The 12,898-nt window shown below is 42.0% G+C and overlaps 1 protein-coding gene across 1 annotated transcript in view; it reads right to left on the bottom strand.

The window, feature by feature from the left end:
* Nucleotides 1-8,314, bottom strand: part of PHACTR3 (phosphatase and actin regulator 3) — a 107,661-nt gene extending 99,347 nt beyond the window's left edge. The window contains exon 1 of the mRNA XM_054391739.1: nucleotides 8,206-8,314. Coding sequence (XP_054247714.1) covers nucleotides 8,206-8,314 — 109 coding nt within the window. The remainder of the gene's footprint in view (nucleotides 1-8,205) is intronic.
* Between the last annotated feature and the right edge of the window lie 4,584 nt (nucleotides 8,315-12,898).

Genomic DNA, 12,898 nt, shown 5'->3' with positions numbered 1-12,898 from the left:
ATTGCTTTGATAGTTGCATACTTAAGACCTAAAAATTTTCTTCAATAAGATGCAAATTCATTATTTATTTTTTTTAATCTGTTCTGCACTGTTTACACAGCATGCAATGTCAGCCCTGCTACTGCTTTTAATGTCTGAGTATAGCTGCTGCAGCCAAACATAAGTGTGAAGAAAGCTTGCACATAACTAGGCTCCTTCTGGCACACAAGAAAAGATTCCTAGAAACAAAGGGAGATATAATATGTAAGACATTCTAGAACTAAGTAATTGCTTCTGATTCAACATAATAGAAACAGATCAGATAACTACTGAAAAAGCTTTTCCCTGACATGTGATGCCTACTCTAACTTATGTATTTCAAGTTTAGACCAAATCCTTTACATGCCCCCAAAGGTTTTGCTAGTAGCACTGAGTCTAAGAGAATCACCAAGCATTTGGCATATCAGAACAGCTGTGCATTGAGTCTCTGTAGGAAGGAGAGGGCACATTTGCACTGTTTGACAATTCTTTAGGCATCTGCACTTCAAAGTGAGATTCCGTCCAATCCTTCTGCTCAGAAGACAATGAGATTAGCTAGGAGGGGGAAAGGACCTGCAGCTATTACTGAAGGATGCAGAAGAAACTACATGTTCAAATAAAGTTCATAAAACAACTCAGCTATTTCTGGTATAATGACATCACTCTCATAAATCCAGTCTAGGTTATGATGGTATATAATCAGTATTTCCAGTTCTTGGATAAAGAGGTTTTAATAGTTTAAGTATCTTTGCAGCAACATTCAAACTACTTGCCAACGTGGGATTTAGGAGAAAAGAGAACTGTAAAACTTTTTTTTTTTTCCCCCAGTAAAGGTATCTATTTCATTTACACAACTCTAATATTTGGCTAAACACAAACATCCAAACACTGGGAACAGTCAAGGCCTAGAAAAGCCTAAAAAAACCATTCGAATAGCATAATTATTAACTGATCTTCCTTAAATGCTGCAAAAGTAGTATTAAAACATAATTCCACAAAGTGCTCTCTTGAATCCCCCAAAAGTAGTTACAGTTTCAGTAAGTGAAATACTCAGACAACCAGCATAAAGCAGTCTGTTAAGCATGCATTTTGTTGAGTACCATGCAATATAATGATACCACACCACCATCAGGAACCTAAAGATGTGCAGTACCAAAATTACACTTTCAAAACAAGAGAGTCTACATTTAGAAAGGCCCACTGATGCAGCCTGAACAAGTGCACTGTGCCCATTCTCCTCTCCAGAAACAGACAGATTACTCTCCCCTTCTGGAAAATGCTAGAGAAGGACTGCTATGCGTATATGAGTCATATACTGCTGAAGTAGGAGGAGATTCTCTAAAGGATGGAGAAAAAGGGGAGTTCTGTGCTTCCAGTGAAGCATCACTGACTTGGGGTCCAGTTAGATCAGACCATTAAGGAATCAGGGCTTTAATGAGAAAGAAAAAGACCCTTCCAAAAGCACGATGGACCATTTGTTAAAATACAATGTGAATTGCAGTACTTAGTAATACTGTGACAGTTTTTCTGGTGCTGTGTCATAAAAAACCCTCCATCTTTCCATTGCCACAAATAACAAATGTTTTGGGGAATCTTATAGGAGTGAAATTTGGATTTCAATGTAAAGGAAATGAGATATTAACTAATGTCCTACATGTTTCTAGTCTCTTCTGAGTATCCCTGAGTCCCTATTATGTGTGGAACTGTAAGTTTCTGCTGAGAGCTCTTTGGTTGGATTTGAGCAGAAACACTCTTACTTTGGATGAGAACTTAAAATATCATAAAGCTTCCTATATATGAAGCACAGTTCTAAGTCATAAGCTGGAGCAAAGGCACTGACTAGCTTATTTAATTTTGGACACAACTAATAGTGTTGGGAGAGAACGCAGGAGATCTGGTACACTTCTTTTTTCAGAAGAAATACAATGCAGGCTAAACAAACTCTGTTGACAGAATATACTTGTTGATACAGAAAAATGAAATGGAAATCAAAATCTCTATGGTTAAAAAAAGAACATAAATGAAAAATTAATGGCTGCCTGGCTCAAGCATATCAAATTCAAAAATTTCTAAAAAAAATAAAGACATCACAGATAAACCTACATGTCCCTGGTTTAAATTGCAGTAATCTGCCTGACTGCAAAAGGATGAAAGCACCAGCCAACTGACAGGCAGGGCATCAAGAGCATCTTTTCCTGTCCTAGTGCTCACACTGCTATCAATTTGCATCTTATACTCATGTTTTAAGTTAAGCACAGGGTTACAAGATTTTCTGAATTATGGGCCTGAAGTAAACAGATTCACAGCAAGAATTACTAGAGCAGGTTCAGGAAGCTGGCACCAATCTTTCTGCACTCCAGTTGTACCCATTTCTCTTTGCTTTCCCTTTGCTCTGTAAGCATCTGCGGCCCACACTTTTAATATGCTTTTGAGTTTTCAAGCCTCCCCTGCCAATAGCTCCCATCATCCAGTTTACCAGTCCCCTGGTGGTTAAGGGGGAAAGGCATAGCTTTCCAGTTTCTGACAAGCCCCCTAAAATTATGCCCAACACTCACACTGAGCAAACATGTTGAAAGAACAAATATGTCAGCAACAAGCGATAATTAAAAACTTTAGCAGCATAAATCAACCCTAAAACATTATGAGAAAATGACAGTAGGCATACGAAGGGAGTGGTGCACTGTTCAGGGTGGGTTACAGCTTTAAAACAGAAGAAAAAAAACAAACTTCAGTACAGAGTATTCCTATACTTGATGTTTTATTGCATTTCCCTAGGCATTACTTAGACAGCTGATGTCCTTGTATTGCCTGTGGGGCTCTGCTGGGTTACAGGTCATGCTTCAGCCCATAGAGGGACAATGTAAAAGGAACATAGTTCAACTCCTTTCTTGGCAGCCTAGAAGAATACTTACAAGAATGTTTCCTTCTGAGTTAAAACTAGAAACAGTGATGAAGAAGCTTTAAGTTTTATGCAGCTGTTCTCTCATTGAGTTAATTCAGTGCACTGTACTAATGTTTACACATGGTATCAATAGAAATAAAAAGGGCGTTTGTGTCAGGCAGGGACATAGTTGTGCATCTCTGGAATAACTATTCAGAAGTAGCTTTAATTTGTCAGGTCTTGAAGCACATCACAGTAAACAGTGCAGAAGCTGAGAAGGCCTCCATCAGTCTTCTCCAATGGAGAGTGCTAGGACATCACATTAAAGACATCTAACGCTATTGCTTGCACCACAATAGCTCCTTGTCTTGGTACAGATCTTACACTGGAGGAAAGGGAAGACATGGAGGACCACCAGCAAGGTCTCCTGAAGAACTTGTTCACGCCAATCTTGAAAAAGCAGTCTTTAACTGCATGATGCCAGGGAGGAAAAGTAGCCATATAGAGAGCAAAACATGATGGCACCAAAGCATGCCTGTACAAATTAAAATGGATTATCCCACAATTAAGGGGTGGTATGACATTTTCACACATTGTCACGGTTGTCTGCATCTCCTCAAGTAATACAGAGTTTTGACATCGTGTGCTCTTCTTCAGTCTGTGGAGCCCTATCTTTTATGACTACAAATCAAACAAGATTGTCAATCTTCTCTGTGCTATGCGACTGCTGGAAGGATATAATGAGAGCAATATTTTGGCTTCCTGCAGCTGTCTCTCAAATAGATGGTGATACTGAAATCTGTTCTGTATTTCATACCCCTGCTCTCTTTGGACTTTTCTTTCTCTCACAATCCTTACCTAAAAAGATGAAGGACAGAAAAGAGAAAGAGGAAAGGGAAAAACTATGATCTCTGAAACTACTGAAATCCCTCTTTGCATTATGCTTTTCTTAAGTAATAGCTGTTTTTTGCAATCTAAAGCATCTGCCATCAACTTTTCATTTTTTGAATTGGAACTTAACATACTTCAGAATTTCTAAACTTTCTTAACTACCTCAAAAAATTCCCCTTGATGTTATGGCAGGACATGTTTTCTACAGCAGTTTTCCAGCTCAGAGCTAACCCCAGACCTACAATAAACTGAGTTGTGCCTTTAAACACAAAATCTGATACAATTGGATATTCTTGCCCTCCCCAAACTCAATGAAAACAATGGGACTTTGAACAGCCATCTTACTGGCAGAGGGAAGGATGCTACTGGTTCTAGAACTCCCTTTTGAGAGGATTTCCAGATGAAAGTTGTGTTAGTTGTGACTCTTCTCTTGTGAATCTGGCCTTAAGTCACAGCACAAGGAAAATGAAATTCACTTTAACAACAGCACAGTCTAAAAACTGTCTATAGTTAAACAAGTATTTTGATATATGTTTTCAAATTCAGGACATACTCCTTTTTGAGGTTAGCTCACTCAGTGTGACAGTGTGCTTAAATACAGACTGAAATATGAAGTCCAGTGTTCACTGCACTATAGTAGTTCTTGTAAAATATTGCTCAATGGCCATAAAATAGTGCACTTAAGTCATAGGATGAAAGGCATTGCTCTGTCTTGAAGGAGAAAGTAACTGATTCAATTAAAACAAAAAAATATTCATTTCTTCTTATCTTTCTTATACTATTTCCAGTGTCCTCTACACTATGAATAGGAACGATATGCACCACTTAAATGCTGGAGAAAATTATCTGTACACAGTCAGAAGAGCCTGCATGGATAACTGAAGTTCGTATTTTCTTCTCAGACCATGACTCTGACATCTTAATTGATCACTGTGAGGAGCTGCTTTTTTATTAAAGCTGCATGTGAAGGATCTATATCGGTGAATTTCTCTAGAAAAAATAGCTATTAAGTTCACTTAATATCTACTTCACTGAACACCTTGTTCATCTTACTACAGAAACAATTAATGAGAGCATAGTGGCACATGTTCATTTTTAAAGTTTTTCCATGTGATAAAATTCACAGATTACACCTAGTAATCAAGGTTGTAAAATAACTTTTCATTTCTACAGTGAATGCTTTGTGAAGAAAAGCACACTAGATAAGAAGCTTTATTACGAAGCCCTGATTGTTCATGGTTTGGAGTAATTGCAGCTTCTGCTGGCATCAGTCAGGATTATGAGTGTCCAGAACTTCTCTAAAATCAACATCTAAGGCTGTTTGAGCCAGCCAGTCCCTCAGTTACTCTGTGCTCTTGCTGGAAGAAGAGGGAAGCTTCTTAAAAAGAAACAAAGAACAAAACCACAAACAAACAAACCCACAAACCCCAGTCTTCAACTGTGTTCCCACATGAGAAACTCCATTTGAGATTTGACCTCAAGCAACAGTTCATCAGAAAAAAAAAGCTGTAAATGAAAACAACAAAAACTATAGTGCCAACGGGAACTGTATAGATCCAATAGGCACTATAGTGAACTAACATCTGCAGTCTGCCCATCCCAAGTTCCTTGAATCTGACATTTACATTACTCAGTATCACCTAAAAAAAGATTATATGGTCTGGTGATAGAGGATTCTGAACTTGTGCAAGACAGCCAGCAAGACTTGTAACCATGCTGTGCACAGTCAGTACTACTCTTAAGCTAGCATTTCAAGAAAGTAAAATGAAGCATTGCATCAGAGATCTTTCTTAAGTAGGTAAACACATGAAAAGCTATATCCTGCCCCCTTAACATTCTCAGCTACGTCACTGAAATTTCCTGGATAAAGCTGGGCTAAAAAGAATACTACCGTAATTGTGTAGGTCAAGAGGAGAAATGTAAATTATATCTTTAAATAAACCCATATGAATACCAGAAGGCTGACTTCGTCTATACCCACATTATTAACCTCAATATACTTTCCTACAGTAGAGACAGCCAAATGAATTGGTGCAGAATAATTCTTGACCACATCATGCAGTCAAGAAAATGCTGCAAAACAAGAGTACATCTCCAGTAGGAATATATTGAATTTATCATTCAAATGCCATAAAAAAGTAGGAATGTTTCTGTAGTGATCCTTCAGTTATCTCCATGTTTTGTTTTTGGCTTATTTGTCTGGATAATTTAAATGCATGACTTCAAAGTTAATGAAAACTAATTTAGTTTTTAAATTAGAAAGAATCCTATATGCTCAAGCTTATTTCTCTACATTTGTCTGCAAGCAGGGTTGGGATGTAAATAAAAACTCGGAATGTATCATTTAGCACTCCTAAGACTTTGTGTTGACTTACAGTCCATAGGTGGTTATGCTGGTATTATGAAGTTATTTTCCAGAATAATAAAATAAATTACAATTATTTTTCATGTATGATATGTAATTCTTACAGTAGCATAAATTGTATTTCAGTATTTTGCGTAGCTGGTTATATGAAACTGCTCATTATGAGTGATTGCTTACCACACTGTAGGGTAAAATATTATTTAAGCAATTTATGTTCATTGTATTGTTTTTAAGTATACCAATGTTCAATACTATTTGATAGACAAATGTAGAAACTGAAAAGCTTACAAAACATACTAACTCTGCTATTAACTCCTTATACCTACCTAGAGAATAAAATGTATGTATTAACACCTTTTGTTTCTCTCCAGGTATTGTATGTATAACACAATACTACAAAGGATGTCAGTTCTTGCATATCAGAATAGGTTCTGCCATGCAATGGGACACTGTCTTACCTGATAAAGTCAGTATTAGGGGAAAAAAATACTACTTGGTATTGGTAGTTCTGTCACCTTACAAAAAGCATAATAACATTTACATCCTTGTCTATTTGTCAGACATGTTGTGTAGTTTCTTTGTTGTACATTTCACAAAGGCCAAAATAATTAATTAGCAGATGATGATATAGAGGAATTAAAACTCAGACTGCATATGCCTTCCTTTCATTAGTCACTTCTGCTTCCAGAAATCAAATGGCAGAAACATACATTCCTCTCAGTCAAGATTGCCCCTTTGGGAGTGAGTCGAGCAGTTCATGTTGGAAGAGTCCTTTGTTCCGTTCACTTAGTGTATCGGAACACTTGGGCATCAGAGATAAATCACCCACTGTCTGCCTTAATTTAATTTGCATTGTACTCCAGAGCAAGGTGCTTAGAATTGGTTGATAAGACAAACAAATAGAAGAACTTAAAATAGTTGCAAATATTAATATCCTCATTGGTTCAGAAGGAAGCACAATAGCAGGTGTTTTCAAAGACTCTGGAATATCTTATTTACTCAGTAACCCAGAAACAAAAAGCTGAATCCAAAATTGCATGCAGGGACTTCTCTTTCAGCCTGACAGTGTCTGACCCAAAACCCAGACTCATTTCTAGGTTTAGAATTCAGTGTAATGGGAAGTGATGATCAACATCCCAGTCATTCTTACACTGTTTTGATCACTCCATTTCTCATAAAGAAACCTTCCAGTTCTTGTATGAGCATCTATTCGGATAAACTGAGAGTATACCAGCTCTTAGCCTTTCCTTCTAGCTTGTCCTTCCTCCTTGCAACCACATCACATCAAAGTGGTGTAGTTATTAGTTTCTTTCTTTTTTTTTTTTTCTGAAGGGGTCTTTATCGCTTAGATTCTGACAATCTGAAATTACTGAGTCACCAACCACAGACATTTAGAATTATTCCTCTGAGTGAAGTTAAACTGAAAACATCATTAGCCATTGTTAAAGGGCAAAAAATCCAATCACAATATTCCATTTATATACCAGCGATTGGGCTGTGTCCCCCAAGCACCACCTTCTGTGCCTACACTTCGTAAGAAGATTACGCTTCTCCCTATTAAGTGAAAATTACCTTCTTGTGGGGAGAAAGCGTTTAATTACGACTCTGCTTCCCCTTGTCTCCATGGTGATCCCATGCAAACAGCCTGCTTTATTAGACCTTATTTCCCCCACCCCGCGAAAGTCATAAATTAGCTCTGTGTGAGCCTCCGCTGCGGCGTTAACCGCTGCCACGCCGGAGCGCAGCGCCCAGGGCATCGCGTGCCTCCGGGCGGCCCAGTGAACCCCGCAGACCCCGCCGTGCGCCCGGCGCCGGCCGCGCCCCCCGGGCGCTCACTTTGCGGAGCAGCGCTGCGCTGGCCGAGCCGCGGGAAGGGCTCCGCCGTAATCCCATTTTGGAGCTCAGCCGCCGCATCATTTCGGCACTTACCGCAGATAATACGTTCCCGATAATTCTCTGCCCGGCCGCGGTGGGCGGTTATGCTACAAATTGGCCGATGATCCCCGCGCCCCTGCCCGCCCGAGCGCTTCCGGGAGAGCGGCGCCGTTACCTGAGTGCTCCCCGACGCCGGGGCCCGCGGGGTCGGTAAGGATGCTGGGGTCACTCTGCGACCTGCCTCGCGGGAGAAAGCAGCCGGTCCCTTCTTCCGAAGCAGCCATGAGGTGGAGGGCGGGAAGCTCAGAGGAGGGGGGAGGAGGAGGTGCTCATGGAGCCGGAGACGACCAGGGGACAATGGGGACAGGGGTGCGGTGGCGGCGGCGGGGCGTCAGCCGGGCAGGACCAGCCGCGGCAGCATCTTTACCGGCGCCGTCGGCAGGCTGCAGCGGGGCGCTCCGCCGGCACCGGGCGCTCAGGGGGCAGCTTCGGGCGCCGCACGGGGGTGGGTCATGCTGCCTGGCGGGGTGGGGAAGAGACGGAGCGCGGGCCTCCGGCCCGGCCCCCCGCCGCCCCCTCCCGGGACGCCCCCTCCTGGGACGCTCCCCCGAGCGTCGCTCCTGGAATCGCCTCAAGCCGCCGCGCTGCTGAGCGCATCCGTTGGAAAACATTGGGATTCTCCCATGGTGCCCCGCGAGCGGCACTGTGACGTCACGGACGATGCACCTGCATCGCACAAAGGCGGTGGCCGCCGCAGGTGCGCGAGGCTGTGGGGCTCCGCCCCCGCCGGGCGCACGTGACTGGGGCGGGGGGGAAGAGGCTGCTCCGCCCTCGGGGTGGGGGCGAGGGCTCCATTGGTGTGTGCACCTCGCTTTCCGCCCGCCCCGTCTTCTGAGGTGAGGACTCCGCCGGTGTATCCCCACATCCTCCGCCCCCTCCGTCCGTCGGGGGGCTTCCCCCAGCAGGAGGAATCGACGCGACCTAATGGTATGGAGCTCGGTGTCCGTCGCCTGTCTCCGCCCGGGGCTGAAGGAGGTTGACCTGGGTGTGGGGGGGTGTCCCCCCGCGTCAAAAGGCACCGGTTCTTCCGCAGCGGGACACGCAGGAGTCCGATCGCCGCTGGGGCAGCCGCGCGGCGGAAAGTACCGCGGAGCTCGGCTGGGACACGCAAGGACGCGGCCTTTGTCACCTCATGTGCTGGGGGGAGCTTTGGGGCAAGGGAGGTGTCCCACAGCGACCCTGGAGAAACTGGGGGATTTACTTGGAATAAATAGTTCGGGTTTGGAGTTTGTTTAAAGGGAATAACTGGCTTTATGCATTTTTTTCTTTAAATGAAAAGTGACTCATAGATTCATAGAATGGTTTAGGTTGGAGGGGACCTTAAAGATAATATAGGGCCTACCTCCTTGCCATGGGCGGGGACACCTTCCACTAGATATCCAACCTGACCTTGAACACCTCCAGTGAGGGGGCGTTCACAACTTCCCTGGGCAACCTGTTCCAGTGTCTCACCACTCTCACTGTAAAGAATTTCTTTCTAATATCTAATCTAAATCTACCTTCCTCAAGCTTAAAGACATTGCCTCTCATTGTATCACTACAAGCCCCTGTAAAAAGTCCCTTCCTGGCTCTCTTGTAGGCCCCCTTCAGGTACTGCAAGGCTGCTGTAAGGTCTCCCTGGAGCCTTCTCTCAAGGCTGTTCAGCCCCAGTTCTCTCTGCCTATCCCCTCTGATCTTCATGGCTCTCCTCTGGACCTGCTCCAGCAGTTTGATATCCCTCTTACACTGGGAGCACCAGAACTGGATGTGATAGTCCAGGTGGGGTCTCACGAGAGCAGAGTAGAGGGGCAGAATCACTTCCCTCATCCTGATGGTCACAATTCTTTTGATACAGCCCAGGACACGTTTGCCTTCTGTGCTGCAAGCTCACGTTGCCAGCTCATGTTGAGTTTTTCATCAACTGACACCCCCAAGTTGTTCTCCTTGAGACCACTCTTGAACTACTCCTCACCCAGCCTATATTTGTACTTGGGATTGCCCCAGACCAGGTGTAGGACCTTGCACTTGGCCTTGTTGAGGTTCATGAGATTGGTAAGGACCTACCTCTCAAGCCTATTCAAATCCCTCAGTGGTGTCCCTTCCCTCTAGCCTGTCAACCAGACCACACAGCTTGGTGTCATTGACAAACTTGCTGAGGGTGCACTCAGTCCCACTATCCATATTGCTGACAAAGATGTTAAACAGTACTGGTCCCAGTACTGACTCCCAAGGGAGTACTGCTTGTCACTGGTCTCCATTTGGACACTGAGCTGCTGATTACAACTGAGTGCGACCATCCAGCCAATTCCTTATCCACTGAGTTTTGCACATACCTATGAGAAGATTCATAGGCTGGTTTGGGAGCAGTGGTTACATGTGAAGCTGTCCAAGTTCCTATTATAACACAGATATTTGCCAGATTTTAGGGATGAAACTTTGTGTCATAGAATTTTCCATTAATACGGTCATTCATCCATGTCCATGGTAATTCCAAAAAGACAGCTAAATGATCCATTTTTATCATGCTGTAAAACATTCCCAAGGAAGCAAACAAACACATAAATCCAAATCACTTTTTTAAGGGATGCTTTAAAGAGGTATGGATGTATTTTATACTTCTTTACCCCTCAAGACAAGCTTTTGAGTTACCATGGCTCAACTTTGAAAGGGAGCTATGAACTCTAAAAATTACCTATGATATTTTATTCCTGTGCAGAGAGCACCATCTGACAAAGGTATTTGGCCCAGTTTTCAAGTAAGAATTCTCCCCTTTACAGTGAAATAATAAGCCAAATCTGGGTTTAGTCCTCAAAGGAGGTTATGCTAGAAAATGCTGGTGGTTTCTAGGGAATTTGCACTAATTGATACACCTGCCTTCTGCAATGGAGAATGGTACATGTCTTGTGTTAAACAGAGTTGAAATGTTCCATATCAGATTGAAGCATTCCTACCAGAATGAATATATTAAAATAGTTTCAGCCCAAGAAAGAGTATCTCCAAGACAGCTTTAGTACCCTATAGAAGCACGCAAGATGTAACTGACGTATTTTTAACCACCTCACATATGGATTTCCTCTATGGAGGACGCTTTACAGGGTTTCTTTGGATCCGAAAATGCTGTTTGATAGAAATCAGTCAAACAAGACTGGAATCTGCCTCACTGCTGTAACTCAGTTAAAACATTTCCTTTGCTCTCATTCCTGCCAAACCAAGCATCAAGAGCCAGGATCTGGGAATAAATCCTAGGTGCTGTGCATGTCCAGCTGTCAGAGCTGCCCCCAGGCCATTTGTTATTTCCAAATGAACTGTTGTCATGTTTGGGGGAGTAGGTACAAGAAAAAAATGTAAAAGTGTTAAATTGTTTAAGCCTATGCTGCTAAATAATCTTTCTTGTGTAAAACGTATTATTATCTTCATGTCTTTCACATTTCATATATAAAGATGATGAATCTATTTGTACTTTTCATTTCTTTACCCTAAAGCTGGCTCAGCATTCCTTCTGGGGGAAAAACTTTTGACAGGAAAAATAAATGTGAAGCAAAGTATTTTCTTCATGCCAAAGGACTGATGCCAAAAGGAATGAAGCATTTTCATGGAAACAGATAGAAGTTGATGGAAGCCTGTGCTAACCAATATGTTGTAAGTATATTGATTTGTAAATCCCTCTGAAATGGGAATGAAACTATGTCTGGTTCTAGCTGTGGGTGCTATGCAGCTGAAAAATCATCCTTAAGTTCCCTTTTATTACTTGATAAAAGTCTAAAAAAGTTACAAACAAAAATATTTGCAAGATCAGAATGAGTCTTAGTAGAAACGTGATCCTCCTTTTATTTGTTTTATTTTCTCACTATAGAAGTCTTGTGGTAAACAAGTCTGCAACATTTTCCCAGAAAATATAATGATCTGATCATTTCTCTCTCACAGGATTTCCAGCCTTTGATATTTATGATGAAAAGTTGTGATGAGATTTGTCTAGCTTAGCGTCAGGTACTGCTGCAGTTGGCATCTGTTCAGTTGCAGAAAAATACTGCTTAAAATGAAATATCCACACAAAGACCACAGAAGAGAAAATAACGTTTATTTTGTTTGATGCGTGTGCCACAACCAAACCAATACATGTCCATTTGATAGGCCTTGTGATATGCATGAATTAATTAATTTGCTTTCTGTTTGATAGGCAGCTGAACTCCTGTTTCAGGTTCTAGTTATACAAAGAGAAATCCTGACTTGTCTTAGAATGGAACAATTCTCTGAGGAGAAAGAAAAGAGGTGAGTCATGTCAGTGCTGGGTTTTGCGAATCAGCAGAATATTAAACAACCTCATTCTCATTCATCTGAAGCCTACATGTGCTCTTTGAGCATAACTGATCTTTCATTTTGCACTGTTATTTAGAAAAAAATAATTCAGGATACATTTGGGTTGGCAGTATCAGCTTTCATGTTAAAATTGTTTTGATGACCAAGGGACAAATAGCTTTATTCTGAGCAATTTTCTTAGATGCAGTAACAGAAAGCATTTGTTCTGTTGCTTGTGAGTCTTAACCCAGTTTTTTATATTCTGTGGCAGCTTGTAGTTCAGTATGCTTGCAGTAACAATAAAGATGAGCATTCCATGCTTGAAAGGCTCTTGTCTCTATTTACTTTGTGTTTGTGTTTTTTTCCCCTCAAATGCTTTCTTGGTAAAGAGGACATAGGGCCTATTTTGAGCCTTTATTTGTCAAGAAGATAAATGCATGTCACAGAGAAGAGATGTAAGTATCATCCAGCAGTCACAACTTTGTAAGTACAAAGACTTGAAAGATGTCACCTCCAAAGCATGATGATGTAGT

Source organism: Indicator indicator, chromosome 24, assembly GCF_027791375.1.
Source record: "Indicator indicator isolate 239-I01 chromosome 24, UM_Iind_1.1, whole genome shotgun sequence".
Classification (NCBI taxonomy): Eukaryota; Metazoa; Chordata; class Aves; order Piciformes; family Indicatoridae; genus Indicator; species Indicator indicator.
Note: the sequence above shows the minus strand (reverse complement) of the source record. Positions and strands in the feature narration are given on the sequence as shown.